General features: G+C 29.0%; 1 protein-coding gene and 1 long non-coding RNA gene across 4 annotated transcripts; both read right to left on the reverse strand.

The window, feature by feature from the left end:
• Positions 1-255: 255 nt before the first annotated feature.
• On the reverse strand, positions 256-21,363 carry LOC144560995 (lysine histidine transporter 1-like). Of its 3 annotated transcripts, none has more exons than XM_078310229.1 (8): positions 21,259-21,362; positions 3,438-3,583; positions 2,799-3,182; positions 1,915-2,308; positions 1,386-1,491; positions 1,194-1,285; positions 988-1,056; positions 256-521 (listed from the first exon to the last, which is right to left on the reverse strand). In XM_078310229.1, exons 1-8 carry the CDS (start codon positions 21,310-21,312, stop codon positions 423-425), a joined length of 1,344 nt encoding a protein of 447 aa, XP_078166355.1. In that variant the 5' UTR covers positions 21,313-21,362; the 3' UTR covers positions 256-422. The 3 variants fall into 3 exon arrangements, with proteins under 3 accessions (XP_078166355.1, XP_078166343.1, XP_078166349.1); XM_078310217.1 differs by lacking the exon at positions 21,259-21,362 and adding an exon at positions 4,372-4,529; XM_078310223.1 differs by lacking the exons at positions 256-521; positions 988-1,056; positions 1,194-1,285; ... (2 more) ...; positions 2,799-3,182; positions 3,438-3,583 and adding exons at positions 14,463-15,035; positions 15,453-15,521; positions 15,628-15,719; ... (2 more) ...; positions 17,159-17,542; positions 18,198-18,343 and having other exon boundaries at positions 21,259-21,363.
• LOC144561085 (uncharacterized) lies at positions 19,733-21,086 on the reverse strand. The gene is made up of 2 exons (XR_013513580.1): positions 19,907-21,086; positions 19,733-19,833 (listed from the first exon to the last, which is right to left on the reverse strand). It is a non-coding gene; the product is annotated as an uncharacterized LOC144561085 (long non-coding RNA).
• Positions 21,364-21,461: the final 98 nt, after the last annotated feature.

Here is a 21,461-nt window from a genome sequence, read left to right on the forward strand (position 1 = left end):
ATTATTTTTTATTGTACATATTTTTTGTGTTAGAAATTTTTTTTGATGAAGTCATTCAAATTTAAAAAATTTCCCCAATAAATTTTGTATAATGCGATGTCAGAACGATAGGGAAAAGTTTGTAAAATATTTTATCTGTAATTATTACCTAAAAATGCAAATAATTAATATGAAAAATGACAATTTGAGAAGAAATAGGATTCCAATTTGTTCAAATTGCACCAAAACCGTACCAGTACCAGCAAATGCAGCCAGTTGAGGCCCACAAATCAACAAATCACATTAAATTATCACACACCCAAATTACATAAATCAGAACACAAGTACATCAACTTAAAATTAATTCATTTTTTCTTCTTTTTGACCCAAAGTATGATACCATAATAACTTAAAAAAATTGTTCTGGTAGGATAAACAAGTGTCTATGAGTAGAACTTGTATTTACTGGCATCTAAAATAATCTGCCTCAATCCTCCAATTGGTGCCAAAACCATCAAAAGCACTCCAAGAATAATGCAAATCTGCAATTAAATAGATTAATATAACATTATTTATTAAATATTAGAAGCTTATTTAGTTCAATATTCATTTTGGAATTTTGTGGGTAATAAGCAAAATGCAAGCAAAAGAATTTTATTTTAGAATTTGTAGATTAAACTTTCATTGAATCCTGGAATTTTCACATTAAACAGTTTAGATCAAGTATTTGAACTTTAAAAATGAAAATATTGATCCATAGTATGGACCAATCCGCACTATGCATAATACCATGGCCTCACTCTTTTTTATTTTTTTTGTTATTACAAGCTTATTTAGTAAAAGATCTTTTTGAATTTTTGTTGGTAGAATCCAAATAAAGAATTTTACTGTAGAAATTGAGGATTAAACCTCTCATTGAAATCCTTGAATTTTCTTATTTAGAAAATACGATAGCATGAACAGGATTAGGCATTTCATGATAGCAATAAATTATTTCAAATATATTACCCAATTAGTGATCCAAGAGAGGCTAAATCTTTTGGGCTTGTAGATAGCTAGCCACATAACACATGGAAGCTGCAAAAGAAAAAAAGAAAAAGAAAAAAAGAATTACTGCTACAAATTTAAGCAGATAAAAATGAAAAATATCTTGATAATATCATCATCTATTGTTCAATGCATCCCTCAGTTTTAAAATGAGAAATATGACTTACGAAATAGGTGGTCGGGGCAAACACCAGTCCACCGAAGAATCCGAGCAATCCACCGAAAAACGGGAAGGTCATGCCGATGAACATTGTAATCACTGCATATATTACATTCAAGTTAGAACAAAAATAACAAAAACTACAATATTTTTTGACAATCTTACAATCGTTTTGAAAGGAAAGGGGTAAGAGCATTACAAACGTATAAGCTTCGGGTGATCAAGCGAAGGGTAAAGCTCGGTGCGAAATTGAGTTTTTTTACCAGCACAGTCTCCATCATGTCGAAAACAGGCATGGCGTATATCTAAAGCGCAAAAACAAGAAGAAAGCAAAAAAAAAAAAAAAATGAGATGAAAAAAGAGGTAGTAATACGGTTATAACTATTACTGTTACATTATCCTCTGGGACACTGTATCAGATTTGGCATATAAGTATATTTCTGCCCTGGTATGGTATATGTTAGGATGAATTGAGAGTATTAAATTTCAAGTTAACCATGGACAGAACTAGAAAAAATTTAGATTATGGGGTGCCGTTGAAACATAAAATCCTAAAATGCCAAAATGTTTAATTTGTAGGTGAGATTTGAAAATTCTAACCACTACAAGCACACATTTGGTATTTGGGACTGAAACATATAAAAACTTCAAGAAAAAAAATTCAATTAAATTTCAATATTTATAATTAAAATCGTACGGTTGCATTATGATTCCGCCCTTGAAGTTACCTGATAACTACCGACGACATGAATGACAACAAACATGTTTGCCATGGCGATCAACCACCGGGGCTTCTCGAGACTCATCAAAATATTATCCTCGACATTATTTCCAAATGCCCAATATCCGATAAGTGCAACGGGGAAATAACACAAGGCGACGACAATGTAGGCCACAACAACACCTCTCCACATGGGTTTCTTCGATGGATTTTCGGGGGTTGAAGGGATGGTTGCTTGGATTTCAAGCACCACATTGTGACCCGCATAAGCGAATGCTACGTCACCTAGGGCACCAAAGAATCCGAACACTCTTCCGGGTGTACTGTGATGTCTGTAGTCGTATGACACTTCAGGTTGTTTTCCTTTGTCTACTGAGGCACCCCATGCAATTGTCGAGTAACTGTTAAGACGGAAAAAAAAAATAATGCTGATTATTGAATGATAGACATACGGGATTCAGTAAGATTTATTTTTAGATGAATCAGAATAGCTCAGAACTCAGATAGGATACTGATAATAAATGAAATATGGACTCAAACACAGTCCGAGAACCGAATGCTCTCATACCACTATGTTGTAAAATGCTATTATTATGATGGAATAATAATAATAATATTAATATTAATAATAATAATTTATAATCCTTTATGTAAATTTCATACAAAATTGTCACTCCAAATTTTGTTATTTTTTATTTGTAAATATGTATACACAGTTATGGTAATAAATATCCATATATTGTAAAATTTAAGCAAGATCAAGTTTGCACTTGAGGAAGTGCTTGAGCTAGGTAAATTCAAATTATCAAGTTGAATGTGAGAAATTATAATTCAAATTAAATAAACAACTGGAACATAGAAACAAGGAAAGAACTAGTTAAATTTAGATACCTAAGCGACATGACCGCAGCGGCTAATGAAACACCCGAAATGGAGTTGAAATTTGGCAGTTGAGACAGCACGAGATGCGCGGATGCAAAAATTGCGATGAAATACGTGAGCTTGATTTGTTTGCAATCGGGGCAAACAGTATCATGAAATTTCTTCAGAGATTTTCCTCCAGTGACCATGTAAACTATGTCCACGCTAATTTCAACGACCAACTGTTGCGGCACAACGATCCACAGCCCCAACTTCTCCCCAAAGGCTTCTTGACCGAGCTCGTGGTACCGGTCGAATCTCTTTCCTGGTACCATTTCATGCATCTCCACCATTTGCCAGAGAGTGTATAAGGTGATTATCCATGAGATGACAAGTATTGTAATTCCAGGACCCCTAAAAATGTGTGAATTCTTTAGTTAATTTCGACTTTCCTACAGAAATCGTATAAATCATAATACAACCAGGTAAACACAATTTATTCATAAGGTTACTAATTGATTGATATTTTAATGTTACCAGTATGAACAGAATTAAATAATAATTTATGCTGCACTGATACAACTTCTTTTGTTCTTTGAACAACCCTCTGGTACTTGTTGTCTTCAGATGCTCAAATTAAAACTTAAATGGATCAAATTTTGTTCTTACCATCTAAGATTAGACATGGCATAGGGCAACCCGAGCACACCGGCACCAACCATAGCCGTGACATTGTGAAATGCCGAGTACCACCATTTCGCTTTGCGTGAAGATGTGATAGGTAGCCATTTATCCACCTCAATTTCCCTTGCTGTCTGTATTTTTCCACACACAAAATTTAATTTTGAGCACACATTTCAAAAGTAAATCTTGTGGCAATATAAGTTTCTTGAAAATAATATAAATATTATTATATGAGAAAAAAGTCATATTTGAAACAATAAACTATTACTTATTACTAAATGTATATTTTAGAACTTAACCTAGATAATAACAGTAGTAATCTTGCTTATTATATCTAATTTCAGGTAACGGATCGATAACCGGTGTATGAGAAAGCTGTAATGTTTGCAAAAATTTGATTATGATTTGCATAGTTTTTTTCAGACTTTTTTTTTTGTTCTTCCAAATCAAAATGGCATATAAGATTCAATCCAAACTATTACAATATATATTATAGATACATTAATGTATAAAAATGAGAAAGAAAATGAAACAAAGAGAAAAAGCAAGAGCAAGCCCCTTATTTGTAGTGATGTGTTCATAGCCTTTTAAATAGGAAAAAAAAATTTAAAAAATATATCTTTAATTTATTTCAAGAAAAATAAAGTATTACTTATCACTAAATACATATTTTTAAAATTAACCTTGATAATCACAGTATTAATCTAACCTATTAATTATATCTCTTTGTTTCCATGGTTTCTTTCAGCATTTATTGTTTCTTTGGAATCAAAATGGCATCAAGATTCAATCCAACAATTACAATATATATAATAATATAATATCATATAACGCATTATAACCCACAAATCGAAGCACATTAATTAATGCATGAAAATGAGAAAAACAATGGTAGAAAGAGAAAAGCAAGAGCAAGCACCTTCTTAGTAGTGATGTGTTCATAGCCTTGGTCTTGTGTGCTTGATTCATCTTGGATCCCCATTTCTAATTAGAAAGGGAACCAAATAAATGGCTCCTCTAACTAGTTGAAATGAGAGAGAGAGAGAAAGAGAGATAGAGAGAGAGAGAGATTATTTGAACCATCAGGCAGAGAGGAGTGGAGGATATATATTTATAAAGGATAATTTACTATAAGGACCTTGAGTTTTTTTTATTTCTTCATTACATCCTTGTTTATATATTTATTTATTTGTTAATTAATTATGGTTATTATTATAAGGATCTTATCTTCTTTCTTGAGATTCTACAACGATCCTTATTTGATTGTGTTTCCATTTTTTTGCTGTAATTAATTCTGAGGATTGAATCTTTTCAACCATTCTTTAATAGATACATCCAACACAAAAAATATAATTATTAGTAGTAATTTGTAATAATAAATTTTATAAATTAATTCAAATAATAAAAGTTGTCAAATTGAGTGAATCTGGACTTTCTAAAATTTCTTTGAAAATAATTTTTTTCACACTGATAAAATAAATTAACAGATGAATTAATTAGTTGCTTGACAAAAAGGTTTAACAGAGATTTTGAGTTGCACAGTTTGATTCTTTTACCTAAATCTAGTAAAGTTGCATCTGTGAACAGAATTTTTTTACTTGTAAACTAGACTAAAAATAGAATTGTTTGCAACTGTCTTTGTCTTGGTCAATATATTTTTCAAATATCTTCAAGTATTTTTTTTTTTGGAAAATATTTAAGTGTGCTTGCACTATTATTATTTGTTTAATTTTTTTTAAATTATCTGCTTATTGATAAAAGAGAGAAAGGAATAATATTATTGTTTGTTTTCTATATTCTTGAGGTAGTTAATTGTTGCGTACAACTAAATTCTATTTCTATTTGTTTGATTTCTTGAAAAATATCATTCAGATGAGAAAATTTAAATCAGAGATGTGTTCATTATTTTTCAAATAATAATGTTGAGTCAATTTGAAATTCACTCAACATTGTTGTTTTATATGAACATCTATTTTGAAATATCAAGAAGATGTATCATAAAAATTGAATTGACAATACAATTATCTATGTTCTTAGTATAATTATATATTAGGTTGTATGAACAACTAACACAAAAAAAAATCAAAATAGACAAATTGAAATTTTTTAGAGATTTAATAGATTGAAAAAAACATTACTGATAATAACAAAAACAAAAAAATTGAGAGGTGTGAAAACTAACAAAGAAATTGAATTCGGTGGAGTAATTTGAAAACCTTAAATTTCGGAGATATAAGCGGGTATAAATTCATTATTTAATTATTTTTTTTGAACTATGTACCATTATAAATTATATAAATTAGAGGACTACAACAGTTGACTTTGACTTACGAGTCAGGACAAAAATCTAGAATGTATTTTAAAAAGGACATTTTTGCAAATAGTACCTTGTTGAATAAATTTTGTTTGTATTTTATTTTCTATTATTTTCTATGCTAGTTGGATTTATAAATTCAGTGACATTAAACGCGAATTTGAATTTAAATATACATTTTAAAATGAACGCATGGTTCACTCGCTTAAATAAATAATATTTGTATATATAAATTTTATTTTCGGTACAATTTCACACAAAACTTCATGAATTTTTGTTATCCACAATATGAAATTTGAAAACTATTTTTTATCATAAATAATAGTTCAAATGGCTATTAAATAAATTTGATGGTTAATGTATTTATTTTTTCTCAATACGAAAATGTACATATATAAGCATGCAATGATGTAAATCAAATTTTTTACACTTCTTGAATTTTGAGTGGCAAGAATCATGAGTTTACATGATATTTTTTACACTTCAATTTTGATGTGTTCATGAATCATGAATGAGGCTATGGCACTATGGCACTATGCATAGCGCGAATTAGTATATACTATGGATAAATATATTTGTTTTTAAATTCAAATAGTTAATATAAACGTTAAATATGATTTCTATATGAAAATGTATTTGCATATTAAATTGTACATTTTTTAGAATATTTTTACTATTTATTTAGTTAGATATAAAATCACTACTTTTGAATGATTGAGAATTTTTTAAACAAGTGATTTTCTATCTATTTTAAAAAATAGTAAAAAAGTTGTGAAAAATATAATATTTGATTTACAAATATTTTTTCATATGAAGGTGTTGAACCGTTTAAATTGATTGTGTGAGCTTTAAAAATAGAAATATTGATCTGTAGTACAGACTAATCCTCCCTATGCATAATATCATAGACTCACTCATGAATCATTTCCACATGGAATAAATAGGAGCCTTCTGACATCTCTTTCTAAAAATAATAATAATAATTGAACAAAAAAATACAATTAAAATAGAAACTAGATAGAAAATTCATGACATCATCATGCATTCCTTCTGGACAACTTCCTCAAAATGGGTTTCTGGGAAATTGTCAGATTCCTTCAGTTTGTATTTCTTTTCTCAGATCTATTTTTATTTTTTATACTCTTTCTATTGAAGAAAGAGTATATATATATTTTACTTAACATAATCCTTACCTGATATCTGAACCAAGAGAATTAAGATAGTAAAACTAAAATTTGTGTTTATTTTCAAAATTCTGTCTGAACTAATTGAATTAAACTTGTCAAAATGAATAACAACCAAATAAAAAGAAAAAAAATCAAAGTAAATTTAGTTTGTTCCGTTGATCCAAAACAAGAGAGATTAAATTTCAAAAGGTCAAAACTCAGTAATATTATATAATTAATAATTATAGAAATAAATATCAAGATATATATCATTTAAACTGCAATAAGAGATATTACATAAAACTAAATATAAAAAGAACTATGTAATTAAAAAAAAAAATCAATCAAACCGAACCATTTATCCAAAATTTGTCAGTTCAGTTGAAAACCAAATGAACCACATTTATTGAACACCCCTATATCTGCATCGAGATTTGTTTTTTATTTTTTATTTTTGAATATAGAAGATATTGTGTTTATTTCCCAAATGACTAAAAAATATTGAATACAATTAGTTTACAAAAACAAAACACCAAAAAAGCACCTCAATATTTCTATTGAATTAAACGAAAAATATGTAACAAAAAATTATGCTCCACGCAAGTATATCATGTTTTGTTGAATTTATATCAACTAAGGTACCTCAAATTTTGAGTTTGAATCCAGACCGTCAAATCTGCTTTGGCACAAATATTAAAGGAACTCGTACAATTCATCTTGGACCAAATTGGTTCAGATCTAAATTTAAAATTTGAGTTGTCTCAGATAATCCGGACTCATATATAATTAATATTGCCAAGGTATATATTTAAAGATATTGTGCAATTTGGATCATTTAATTTTACATTCATGTAAATTTTCAAATAATGTTATTTTTTCCATATTTGTAATTAATTGTCTGGATTATTTTTTTAAGCATTAAATAAATATCAACTGTCATGTATTGACTTACAAAATGTCAACTTTCAACACAAAATAATGATTTAATTAACTGTACTAGTTGCATTTTTTTAACTATTTTTGAGTAGTTACAAGACATAAAAATCCTTTAATTAAAAAAAAAGAATAAATTTGATTGGACTTTGGAGTAAAAAATAAGTCCTAGTCAGAGTCAACACTTTTCAAACACAATGAATTATATTTTTATATAGTTTTTTTTTATTATTATTGTGTGTTTCTAATTTCAAGCCCCTTTGGAATTTTTATTTTTCATGTTATACCATGGATTTAATTTTGCTGAGGAGACAACTAAACATAGTTGTGTGCACAAATGGAGAATGACAGAGCTCATGAGACATTTATCAATTAATTTGAATTGAATTAAATTAATTGCTCTTTGATCCAATTAACAAAAAAGAACATGCATGGTTCTTCACCAGCACTCATCAATTCAGAAGGGAAAACAAAAATTAAATAAAAATTGAACGACTATTTAAATGCCCCAACAATTATTATTGGATAAATATTTTAATTTCAAAGTCACAATAAAGAGTCATTAATTATAGGAATTTTTTTTGTAAGGGTCAATGTTTCAAAATTATCAAATAAAACTTTTATGATATAGAATTAAGACTTTGTTTGCATTAAAATCGGTTTATGGTACCAATTGAATGCTTATATAACTTTTTTTACAACGGGCTAATGGTATATAAAATAAATTACAATATTATATTTTAGTAGAAAAAAAAAATCATAGAACCGATTTATAAATTCTTTTAGCTAACATCATGTAAAATTTGCGCATTAACTTCTTTTGTCATCATTAGAGGTTTTGGGTTATGTTCAATTGTTCAAATTTTATCATATTCTTTTCTAGCAATAAAAAACATTGATTTTTGAATTGAACGGTTATAAATTAATATGGTGTTAAAATTATGCTGATAAGCTTCTGAGTGGTATAATTTATTCAACAATTTCAAATATTAACTCCTATAGCTCACACTAAAGTTTAAATCAAGTTAAATATATTTTCAAAACAAAAAAAATCGTCTTTATCAGTTAAAAAAAATGAATAGGTTTCATGATCATGTAAATAATTATCTAATATTTTGTATAGAATGAATCCTAAAATTTTAAAAATATATACAAAACCTTGAATATATATTTTTTGAGGAGGGTTCAAATGCACCCTCATTTTGGTGCTCCAATATGCTCCACATAGACTACATCCTTTATCTCCATTTTCAAAGTCCGAACAGTCGATCCGAATCGCTCAACATGATCTTCATAATAAAATATGCTTTCAGACTAAATTTAATATTTTTTAGAATTTTTTTACTATTTTTAAGATAGATACAAAATCACCTTTTTAAGGAGATTCTGGACCATCCGATAAAGTCATATTGTATCTATCTAAAAAAATAGTAAAAAAATTCTAAAAAATATAAAATTTGGTCTCCAAGCATATTTTATTATGAAGATCATGTTGAGCGGTTCGGATCGACTGTTCGGACTTTGAAAATAGAGATAAAGCCCGTGGTGCATATTGGAGCACCAAAATGATGGTGCATCTGAACCTTCCTCATATTTTTTTAATGCAAATTTCTGCACCGATGAAAAAGACCAAGAAAACAATCCCAATTTGCACGCAAAAAAAAAAAAAAAGGAAACTGATTTCAAGTAGGTATAAACTAGGTACAATAATTTAGTTTTAAAAAAAAATTCACTTGCGCCGAATTTTTTTATTTGATACCTCAATGTACATTTTTTAATTATTTTTTGAAACGTCATGCTTTGCCATTAAACGCCAAGTTATAAATATGTTGTAATCGGCATTCGTCAGTGAGAGGTGGCATTATATTCCTTTCACAAGCACAAAATTAATTAAAAATAAATGAAACAAAATTTTATGGTGATGCATTCTTTTATAATATTTTAGATAGAAAGTATATTTTATATTTTTTTTCTTATAAATTGAGAGAGACAGGGAGAGAGAGATGGGCTACGGAGAGTTGCGAAGTAAAGTGACTATTTTACTTCATACTTATATTTTGTGATTTGAAAGTCCAAATGACCGATCTGAACCGCTCAACATGATCTCCATATTGAAATGTGGTTGGAGACCAAATTTTATATTTTTTGGAATTTTTTTTACTATTTATTAAGCAATTTTGAAAATCACTGATCCGATGGGCCAAATTTTTTTACTGTTTTTACTGTTCACAGCAAAACAGCAGTTTTCAAAGAAATAATAAAAATTAACTATATAAAACAACTTATAAATTAACTTAATAAAATATTCATTTCTTTGACCACTTGACCGTGTAGCAAATGAACTCGAAACTTTCAAAATTTTGCATGCACATGCATCACTCATGAAGCACATGGATTTCAATGGTTTGAATTCAGCGTTTGAAGTCAATCCGATGAACTTTTGGAGTTATGCTCACCAAACTCTCTTGGTGAGCACATCACACCCTAGCTTTACTCTCTCTCTCTCTCTCTATACATACATACATACATACATACATACATACACACACACACACACACACACACACACAGTGGCTAATGTGCTTTCGGTAGCATATGGGCCGAAATACACGTGGTCCAAATTTAAAATTTCAAAATCCAAACGGTCGATCCGAACCGTTCATCTTGTTTTCCATATTAATATGTACTTGGAGACCAAATTTTACATTTTTCTGAATTTATTTACTATTTATTAAGCCACTTTGAAAATTACTGATCCAACGGTGGCTTAACAAAACAGTAAAACCGTTGGATCAGCGATTTTCAAAGTGGCTTAATAAATAGTAAAAAATTCAGAAAAATGTAAAATTTGGTCTCCAAGCACATATTAATATGGAGAACAAGATGAACGGTTCGGATCGACCATTTGGATTTTGAAATTTTAAATTTGGACCGCGTGTATTTCGACCCATATGCTACCGAAAGCACATTAGCATATCTCTATATGCATATATATACATATATATTCTATAGAAGCATATTATGAGAAATTTCTTTTTGGATAAGGTATAATTTTATATTATATGAATTTAAAGTATATTTTTATAAATTTTTTTGAGGAAAAACACACAAAAGAAGTATATTTTTGAAACATGCATAGAACTTTTATGACATGTTTGTCTGATTTTACGTGGCTCCGTCACTATTAAAAGCGAGTAAAAGTAATGAATATTACAAGTTCACAAAAGATTAATTGTCTAAGGAGGAAATATTTTTTACAACCATATCCATTGATATTAATCAGAAAAAAAAAGGAACTCTAGTTAGTCCAAAAAATATATTTACAAAAATCAATGTCTAATAGACAAGCTTCTAATATGTAGCATATATTGTTGATTATTGTAAGTTTCCATTAATGCTCTAAGTCTAGCACCTTAATGTAATAAAATTCAGATACTTTCTCTTTTTTCAACACCATTTTTATATTTTGAATTTATAATCTACAATGAATATGTAGCATAGTTATATCATTCGTATTTTATTTTTTTTGTAATATATGACAAAAAATGTTATACAATATGTCAGTTCTATAATTTTTGACAATTTTATATCAGCACCATATTATCAAAAGGTAAATAATTATCTCACCTTTAATGACCATTAAGTGCAATTTTAAGTTTTCAAATTATCTTACGATTGAGAACTAATTTTTGATCTAGTGATAAAAGATAATATTTTTGGTGTCTCATTTTTATTAAATGTAATAAAAATGATGGTGAGTCTAGTTAGTATACTTTTTTTTTTTAATTTAGATACGAACAGAGGCGAAGGCAGCCATTAATTGAAGTAATGCAGGTCAAAAAAAACATATAAAGGTAGAATGCTACAAGAACTCAAGTTGTACACATTGTGCAATAATCTAGCTTTTCTTTGAAAAAGAATGAGATCAAGCATTTAATATTTTTTTATAAAAAGTATTGGAGTCAATTTATGGTGTCTATATATATAGCATTTTACCATAAAATATATAACAAAATCATCTAATAATCATTAGTTTTGACAAAGTACTCCATATCCCTTCGTCTCTAGATATGGAGCTTTGAGTTCAGATCTCACAAAAACTTAAATGCCAAATTTGAATCCGAACCTTTATCAGAATCCAGATCAATACGTCCCTGAAATATGTACCCATTTTTATTTTATTTTGCTTGTATTGGATTTTTGTTTGATTGCACAAAATATATAATTCATAAATATTATTGACTTATAATAAATACTATTGACTTATGATAAATACTTTATGGTTTCTTCATTGTCTTTTTGAAAAGAAATCACAAAATATGCCGAAAGAAAGAAAGAAAGAAAGGGAAGAAAGTGTGAAAATGATTGTTTAAATAGAGTTGAAATTTTGAAAGCAAAAGATGTTAGTTGAAAGAATAATTTATTTGTGACTTTTTGATACTGAATCTTTTAAGTCAACATTTGCCTATCACACTTTATTCATAATGTTGAATGCACTGTATATTCCCCCAGATCATATCAGATTATATAATATTTTTATATTCTTTATTTTCAACTAGGACCAGCTCATTGCTTCTACATCTCACTAAAATTGGTTCCGTATGAATTACACTAATGGAGTATATATATATTAATTAGTAATAGAAAGTACACAGAAATTCCTTTATATTCACCATGGATCCAAATACTGTTTGCATTATGAAAATAAAGAAACAGTCTCTTACATTTTTTTTAAAGAATAGAAAGTACTATATTTTATGGCATTAATAAATAAATAAAATAAATTTATGACATAGTTGAAAATACCTTCCTTAATTTATATATATATATAAAAAAAATTAATCCACAACTTCAAAAAAAAAAAAAAGAATTACAAGGAAATGTTTGTATACCCCAAATATTTCTATAAAGTCAAAGAAGATGGAAAAATAAAATGCAACAATTAAGAGTCTATTTTGAAATTTGGGTACAAGAGACAAATTTGATGAGGTGTGCTAGACACCTATAGATGCTCTACTAGTCATTAGATAATTCTTTGAGGTACTTCCTTTTCTCAAAGTATAAGAAACAAATTGTCAAATAAACTTAATTGGTAGAACAAATCACATGCATGCTATTGACTAAAGATAAAGATCTGACTCTAGTTTGGATAAACTTGAATTCCAAAATAGAGTAATTAAACAACTTGACTATAGGAACACCATCAATTTGTTGCTGTATTTTTATCTGTAGCATTTTACAAAAATAAGTTTAAATTTATGGCACATTTAATTTTTATCCGTTTATTAGATTCATCGTATTTTTGAAAGATAAGTAAAAGTAAAATTTCTTTTTTTTTTTATTAACTTATCAAATAAGAATAATGATAACTTTTTTTTTTGTTATTATAACTGATAAAAGTACAGATAAAATTACTTTTTACCCTTATCCTATAAGATATTTCTTAAAAATAAAATTATATATACATATATATTTTTTATGAAGATGATACATGATTTGATAAAGCTGATAAAGTTTTATATTTTACTAAATTTTTATAATACAAATTAGTTGTATTTGTTATTAACTGTTTCTTTTTTTTTCCATTTTTTGAAAAAATATATTATCAAAAGCACAATAGGGATGGTAATGACATTTTTTTATCCGTTACTTGATCCGTATTGTATTTGAAAAGATGGATAAAAATAAAATTTATTTCATTAACTTATCAGGTACAGGTAAGGATAAAGATTTTTTTGCTATCATGATAAGTATCATACAAAAATATTTCCAACCGATCACTATCGTACCTATTGACACTTACAATACAAACAAGCTGTTAACAAGCTAGCTCAATGGTTTGACTAAGGCTTCCTTTAATAGTAAGTCAAGTTTGGATTTAGTGTTCAATTTCGTTTACTGCCCTGACTAAAGAACAAAAATTTGACTCAGAGTTTGGATAAACATGGATTCCAAAATAGAGGAATTAAACAAATTGAGTTTATGGCCCCAATCAATTTGTTGTCTTTTGGGTAAATGAACCCAAGTAACAACATGTTGATATTAAAAATAGGTTAGCCCAAATATGAATTTTTTTTTCCTTGGAATTTGATACATGATGTTTCTCAGAGGTTCCATTTTATATTTAATTAGGTGTTGCTTAAGAGTTGATAACGAAACAATTATGTGGAATTTAGACCCCAAACCACACCATTATTTTATTATTATTTTTATTATAAATATAGCTTAGTCCAAATTTGAATTTTTTTTTTTTACTTGGAATTTGATACATTATTTTTGTCAGAGGTTTTTTTTTTTTGTATATAATTAGATGTTGTTTAGAGTTGATAAAGATTTTGTATATAATTGTTTTTGTTTTGTATATATAATTGCTTTTTTTTCCATTGATATATAATTGTTTAGATTTTTTTTTTTTTTGTGGTATCTTTCTTTCATTCGATTTACACATGTGCCATCTGCAGCATATAATGTAGCTCAAACAACATTTTGTAATTATTTGATTTAATGATTGATTTGCTTTGTGTTAAGTATCAATCATTTCGAAAATGAGCACCATCTTTCACTAGAAAAATAAAGCAAGATCTTAAAACCAAAATGTAGAAACTTAATTTTTTTTCTTTTTATTTATGAAAATATGAAAGATTTAGCCCCAAATTTACAGAGAAAAAGTTTATAAATTCAACAAATAGTAAGGAGGAACTATAATAGCTTTTGTATCTACCTAAAGCATACCTCTTTACAACTTATATCATACCCCTTTTCTCAAAAATAGAAAAAAGCAAGAAAAATATTATATCAAACACCACACAAAATTTACACAAACCACAAAATGAAGAACAAAACACAAACCTATCTTTTACTCTGCCTCATGCCCTTTCTTTCAAATTTAACATCCAAACGATGAATCGATGTCGATTGTTGAACATCTCTACCCGATGAAGAACTGAGAGATGATGAAGATTTAGCCATTGAAATCCAATTTGGTTGAGTTTAAGGACTAATTAACTAATTACTTCCAGGCCATAATATATCAATCCAAAAGTTTCAACATAATTTCCAAGAAATAGTAGATTATGAGTAAAATGTGTATGTTTTCGCTTGTAGAATAATCTGTCTGAGTCCACCGATTGGTGCCAGTATCATCAGAATAACTCCTAGCACAATGCAAATCTGGAAAATGAAAAAAAAGGAGATCAAAATAAATTTCATGACAATATCATGGCCTTTTACTTGAATCAAGTACTTTAAGAAATGTCACTGTATATTCTGGTATATAAAAGAAGGTAAATAAATCAGAAATCAGAATATACTGCTATAACTATACTGATAAATTTCCAAATTAGTGACAATATCATGGGGAAGAAAATTGATTGTTGGATAACTTATTCAAAGTTTAAATTTCATGACAATATCATTAACACCTTAAATAGTTCAAGAAAGATGGCATTTTACTTGAATCAAGTACTTTAAGAAATGTCACAAGATACTGGTATGAACAATATACTGGTAATTTTCGTAATTAGTGACAATATCATGAGAGAAAAAATTGATTCTTCAATAATTTATTCAAATATAAAAGATTTGTACCCAATTAGTGAACCAAGAGAGACTAAATCTTCTCGGTTTGTAGATTGCTAACCACATAATGCACGGCAACTACAATAAAAGAGAGAAGGAAATATATTAGAGCTATGCTTATAGGAAATGCTCTAAAAATATCAATTAAATAGGAAATATAATTTAATAGGAAAAATTGACTTACAAAGTATGTTGTTGGTGCAAATGCGAACCCGCCAAAGAATCCGAGCAATCCACCAAAGAATGGGAAGGTCATGCCAATGAACATTGTAAATGCTGCATCAAGAAATTAAACCAGTATATATATAGTCAATTTTGTATCCTATTATTGAAAAAAATAAGGTAAAAAACTGTTTTAATAAACAAATTAGTTATAGCATTGGATGCGTACCAACATATAAGCTCCGAGAAATTATACGAAGGCCCAGACTAGGCGGGAAACGTAGCTTCTTTACCAGTACTGTCTCTATCATGTCAAAAACTGGCATGGCATATATCTACAAAGACAATATGTAAAATTTTAGAAGTTCAGAGAGAAATGAATGATAAGACGATACCAGATACGGGTAATTTTATTTGCATTAACTTATCGGGTATGGATAAGAGTAAAGTTATTTTTTCATTAACAGAACAAGGAAATGGGAATGACTATTTTGTACCTGTTACCCTATAGAGTAAATATTAAAAAAAAAAATCAATAAGCTGGTAAAGGTAAAGTGCTTTTTTCGTGAGCTTATCGGATATGATTAAGGATATGAAAATGCTTCCATCTGACCCGTTTGATACCCGTTGACACCTCTACTACTGTGTAAATATGGGATGCGACATTTCTAACTCGACCAAGAAAGAAAAATAAGTCGTCAGAACAGTATACCTGGTAGCTACCGATGACATGGATGACAACAAACATATTGGCCATAGCAATGAGCCACCGTGGCTTCTCCAAAGTTATCAAAATATTATCCGACACAGTATTTCCATACACATAATATCCGATAAGCGCAACCGGGAAATAGCATAGCGCAACGACAATATAGGCCACAATGACACCTTTCCACATGGGTTTCTTCGATGGTTTTTCGGGGGTTGAAGGGATGGTTGCCTGGATTTCAAGCACTACATTGTGACCCGCATAGGCGAATGCCACGTCACCTAGAGCGCTAAAGAAGTCGAATACTTTACCGGATGTGGTATGTGATCTTAAGGCATATGTCACGTCGTGTTGTCTTCCTTTGTCCACCGAGGCACCCCATGCAATTGTTGAATAGCTGGCAATGTAAGTGATGCATATATAGCACAAGTTAGTGAAATGCAAAATGATATAGGAAGAAATAACAATAGGCACAGAACAATTAATAAACTTAAGAGTGAGGCTATGGTAATATGCATGTTACGGATCGACTCATACTACAGATTTATATATTTATTTTCAAAGTTCAAACAGTCGATCCGAACTATTAAATATGATCGAAAATGTACTTGCAGACAAAAAGTTTCATTTTTTAGATACATTTTAATATATTTTAGATAAGTAAAAAACTATTATTTTGGATGGTTCAGAATTTTCAAATCAAGTGATTCTACATATCTTTAAAAATACTAAAACATTTTTTTTTTTTTAAATATATGAGTCCATAGTGTGGACCTCACTCATAAACTAAATTAATTTTTTTAATAAAAAACTGGAAGAAATCAAAACAAAAGGAATTCCTTACCTGAGAGACATGACAGCAGCAGCCAAGGAAATACCAGAAATGGAATTGAAATTAGGCAGCTGAGACAGTACAAAATGCACTGATCCAAAAATCATGATGAAATATGTTTGTTTGATCGGTTTGCAACTGGGACAGACTGAATCATGAAATTTCTTCAAAGATTTCCCTCCAGTGACCATGTAAACAATGTTGACACCGACTTCAACGATCAATTGCTGTGGTACGACGATCCATAACCCTAGTTTCTCGCCAAATGCGTGTTGACCAAGCTCGTGGTACCGGTCAAACCGCTTGCCCGGTACCATCTCATGCATCTCCACCATTTGCCATAGTGTGTACAGAGTGATTATCCATGACAGTATAAGTACTGCAATGCCAGGACCCCTGAAAGAATTTAGCAAAATCGAAACATGATTTATTACAAAAAATCGATTACTTATTTAAACCAGTGTCGATTTCTTATTAAGGAACCGATACCGATATGTTCACATTATTTATAGGTTTATCACCGGTAGCAGATTCAGGATTTTCATCAAGGCGGGCAAGAAAATAGCGAATCGGGTGTAAATACCTAATCGGGTTCAAATTCATTAGCTAATTATCGGGTATTAGATAAAAAACAATGCTCTAACTTATAAACTTCAATACTCTGATTTGTAATCTTAATTACCAATCAAAATTCAAAAAATTTACTCTAATCTTTACTTTAAATTTAACTCTAATAAAAAATCAGAATTCCAGAAAGGGATGTATATTGTAGTGTTGTAAATAACGGTATGCAGTTGTCGGACGGACATGGTACCGCCAAGCAATTAATCGGAAATAAGCGGGAATAATCAGTCGATCAGTCGGAAAAAATCACGACGGTTTAGTCACTACCAACTACTAATCGGCCGATTAATCGGACTAAACGGACGTTTTTTTACAACACTGGTACATTGTACTAGTGACACATTATTGGTACATTGCTAATTAACATATGGTCTCTTGTAATAATTAAGATACTTAGAAATTAAAGAAGGTTAGATATCTCACGTACCACCCGAGTTCTGACATGGCATATGGCAAACTAAGCACACCGGCGCCGACCATGGCCGTGACATTGTGAAATGCCGCATACCACCATTTAGCGTTACGCGAGGATGTAATTGGGAGCCAAGCATCAAGTGATGCTTCCTTTTCTGACTGCATTTTCATGTAATTTATTTTGTAAGCAAGAGAGGTCATAATTAAACAAGGTTTCTCTTTTGAAATACTCACAGAGAAGTAGCCGTTGAATTCAGATCAAATGAGGTATCTCACATGATCATATTAGATCCGAGTCGTTTAATTTAAGTTTATATCAATCTTAAAGCAAACCCTATATTTCAAAGAGGAGTTAAAATGCACTATTGGTATTAGATCCGAGTCGTTTAATTTAAGTTTATATGAATCTTAAAGCAAACCCTATATTTCAAAGAGTAGAGTTAAAATGCACTATTGGTTTTGTGCCCAACCATACTCTACATCTCTATCACCTGTATCAAAGATCAAACGGTCGATACAAACTGATCAAAATGATATCCATATTAAACTGTGCTTAAAGACCAAATTTTATATTTTTTGAAAAAAAAAATTAAATTTATTTTTAGATAGATAGAAAATCACTGTTTTTGAATGTTCCAGAAACAATGATTTTGTATCTATCTAAAAAAATAGTAAAAAAAAAAAAAAATTCAAAAAATATAAAATTTGAATTCTAAGTACATTTTAATATAGAAATCATGTTGAGCGGTTCGAAAAAAGAAAAAATGTGAAGTATAATTGAGACACAAAACCAATAGTACATTTTAACCATGCTCTATTTCAAATAAACCTGAAAATCATTTATCGTTTAATGATTATACATTGGGATTGGGTAGCCGTTAAGATTAATTAGCGATGCAGGGTTGTGTTTACAATATGGTGTTATTAAATGGGTATAGAAGTAATTTTTAATTAATAAATACACATGTTGACTTTGAATGTGAATAAGTTGACGAGTTAATGAGGTAGACATGGATCTCACGGCACCGCACAGTATCAACACGTGCCTTTTTTTACTACTTTCTACTTTAGTGATCAACAATTCCACATTATTCCTCAAGGGTTGATAAGAATCTCCAAGTCCCTTTCCCAGAATTAATTCGAGTTTATTATTCTAGATAAATGATTTTGAACTATCAACAAGAAAATTCTCAAAGTTGTTACTACGTTATTTTCCTAATAGACATTATGATACTTTTTGAAATTAAATGAAGATTTAGTGATGTGAATTAAAAGATATCTTACAAGAATATAAGCACGATGAATAGTCAAAAACATTTTTGTAGACGTCATATATGATAGGGTGTTATTTAACAATTTAATGATTAATGAAAATAAATCAGCTGGCATTTTTTATAAAATTTACATTTATTAGTTTTACAATTATTCAAAGTATAAGGGAACATCTCTATAATTAATAATAAGATAATTAATATTAATTTAGAACTTTGTCCTTGGGATCCTATAATATGCACATAATAGTCTACAAACTCTTACTTTCAATCAATATTTTTTTAATAAGTAATGATGTTTACTAGGATGAATAAGTAATTAATGATGCCTAAGTAACTAGTTATTTGACAATTGTTCAAGCAAAATCAATACTAAAACTCGTGGATGACGAATATAATCAAGCCGACTATTCTATTATTAGTTAAAAAAAAATAAGTTTGATGTGTCAACAAACATGATTGTTTAGAGTATATATAATACAAAGTTAATAGAAATTTTGATATTTATGAAGAACATGAGACGAGTAAATCCAATAATGTAAGAATTGGTTTCTTAATCAGCTATACTCTATTAGATACATGATATTTTGTGGTGCACATACTTGAGTGATAGTAAAAAAATTAAAGAAGTTTAGCAGGAGAACAAGTGAAAAAAACAAGAATAGAAAAAGACAATATTTATAATGTCAAGAAAACTAAAAACCCTTAAAAAGATAAAGTTAGAGCCGCCACTAATGTAGCTTGTTGAATTGATATATATATTTGTAACTTCAATTTTGTATTGTTTTAATTTACAATTTCTAATTACATATATATAGTGTGATGTTCTAGTTTTTTACTACAACAACTAGAATAAGAAAAATAATAATACTAGGTAAACTTTAGCTAGGTGATATTTTAGGTGGTACATGGTTGTAGCTTTGTTGCATTAACCAGATGTGATAGCACACCCCATGATCCTTGGAAAGAGATAGTTTGACAAATTCAAACTTAAAAACAGGATTTTTTTTTAACTTGCAAAAATTTACAACCATGAGATATGATTTTTTTTTATTTTCACAGGATTCTGGTTTACTACCAAGTATTCCGTGACAACAGGTTGGAATTATTATTATTATTATTATTATTATTATTATTATTATTATTATTATTATTATTATTATTATTATTATTATTATTATTATTTTGTAATTTGGGAACTGAAACATAGTAACATGTATATTATGTCATATTTATAAGTCATGTGCATGTCATCAAATTGAAGCTTACTTTATGTTGCTTTGGTTACCTACTTACCTAACCTACTTGACATGCATTGGTTACCAACTAATATAATTCTTTTATTGCACTTAGAAGTTAATTATTTAAAGGGTTTATAAAAGTGTAAAAAAATCATGGATGACGTGGCAGATCAAAGGACCCATGTCTTGGAATGATTCAACATAAAACCAATAAATTAGAAAAATAGAAACGCAAAACATTAACTTTTTAAAAAAATAAAATAAATTAACAAGATACGTGCAACATTATATATAGCTAGCTATACTCAATCAAACACATATCAGCACTTTAATTAGTGATTAATTAAGCCTTGAAGGAAATTAATTATATATATATATATATATATACACATTATTAGTTCATCATATATAGTCTCTGAACTGAAAATGATGGATATGCTATTTGCCAGTTCAAAATAGGAATCAATAAGAAAGGAGAAGCAAAAAAAGAGAGGAGAGATAGAGAGAGAGACATATGATTAAAGCAAATTATGTGTGTGTGTGTGTGTGTGTGTGTTCGCACCTTATTAGAAGAGAGATGGGCTTCATGACGAGGTGATGGCGCTTGTGTTCCCATGTCTCTTACTTAATTAGCAGGAGAGATGACTATCTCAATTTCTCAATTGATCTAAGAAAGAGAACTAGAGAGAGAAGAAATTAAGGAGCTAGAGAGAATATTTCATTGAAAGTAGAGATGGATAATGTTCATTTTATAGGTTTCAAGAG

Source organism: Carex rostrata, chromosome 1 (assembly GCF_964058835.1).
Source record: "Carex rostrata chromosome 1, lpCarRost1.2, whole genome shotgun sequence".
Lineage (NCBI taxonomy): Eukaryota > Viridiplantae > Streptophyta > Magnoliopsida > Poales > Cyperaceae > Carex > Carex rostrata.

What these genes read in the sequence shown, in the direction of transcription:
- LOC144560995 (XM_078310217.1), bottom strand. Translation starts at nt 4,434, where the DNA reads ATGGGGATCCAAGATGAATCAAGCACACAAGACCAAGGCTATGAACAC. An exon ending in GCTGCGGTCATGTCGCTTAG is followed by an intron (nt 2,309 to 2,798) that starts GTATCTAAATTT and finishes CCGTCTTAACAG; the next exon opens with TTACTCGACAATTGCATGGG. An exon ending in TTGCCCCGACCACCTATTTC is followed by an intron (nt 1,057 to 1,193) that starts GTAAGTCATATT and finishes TTTCTTTTGCAG; the next exon opens with CTTCCATGTGTTATGTGGCT.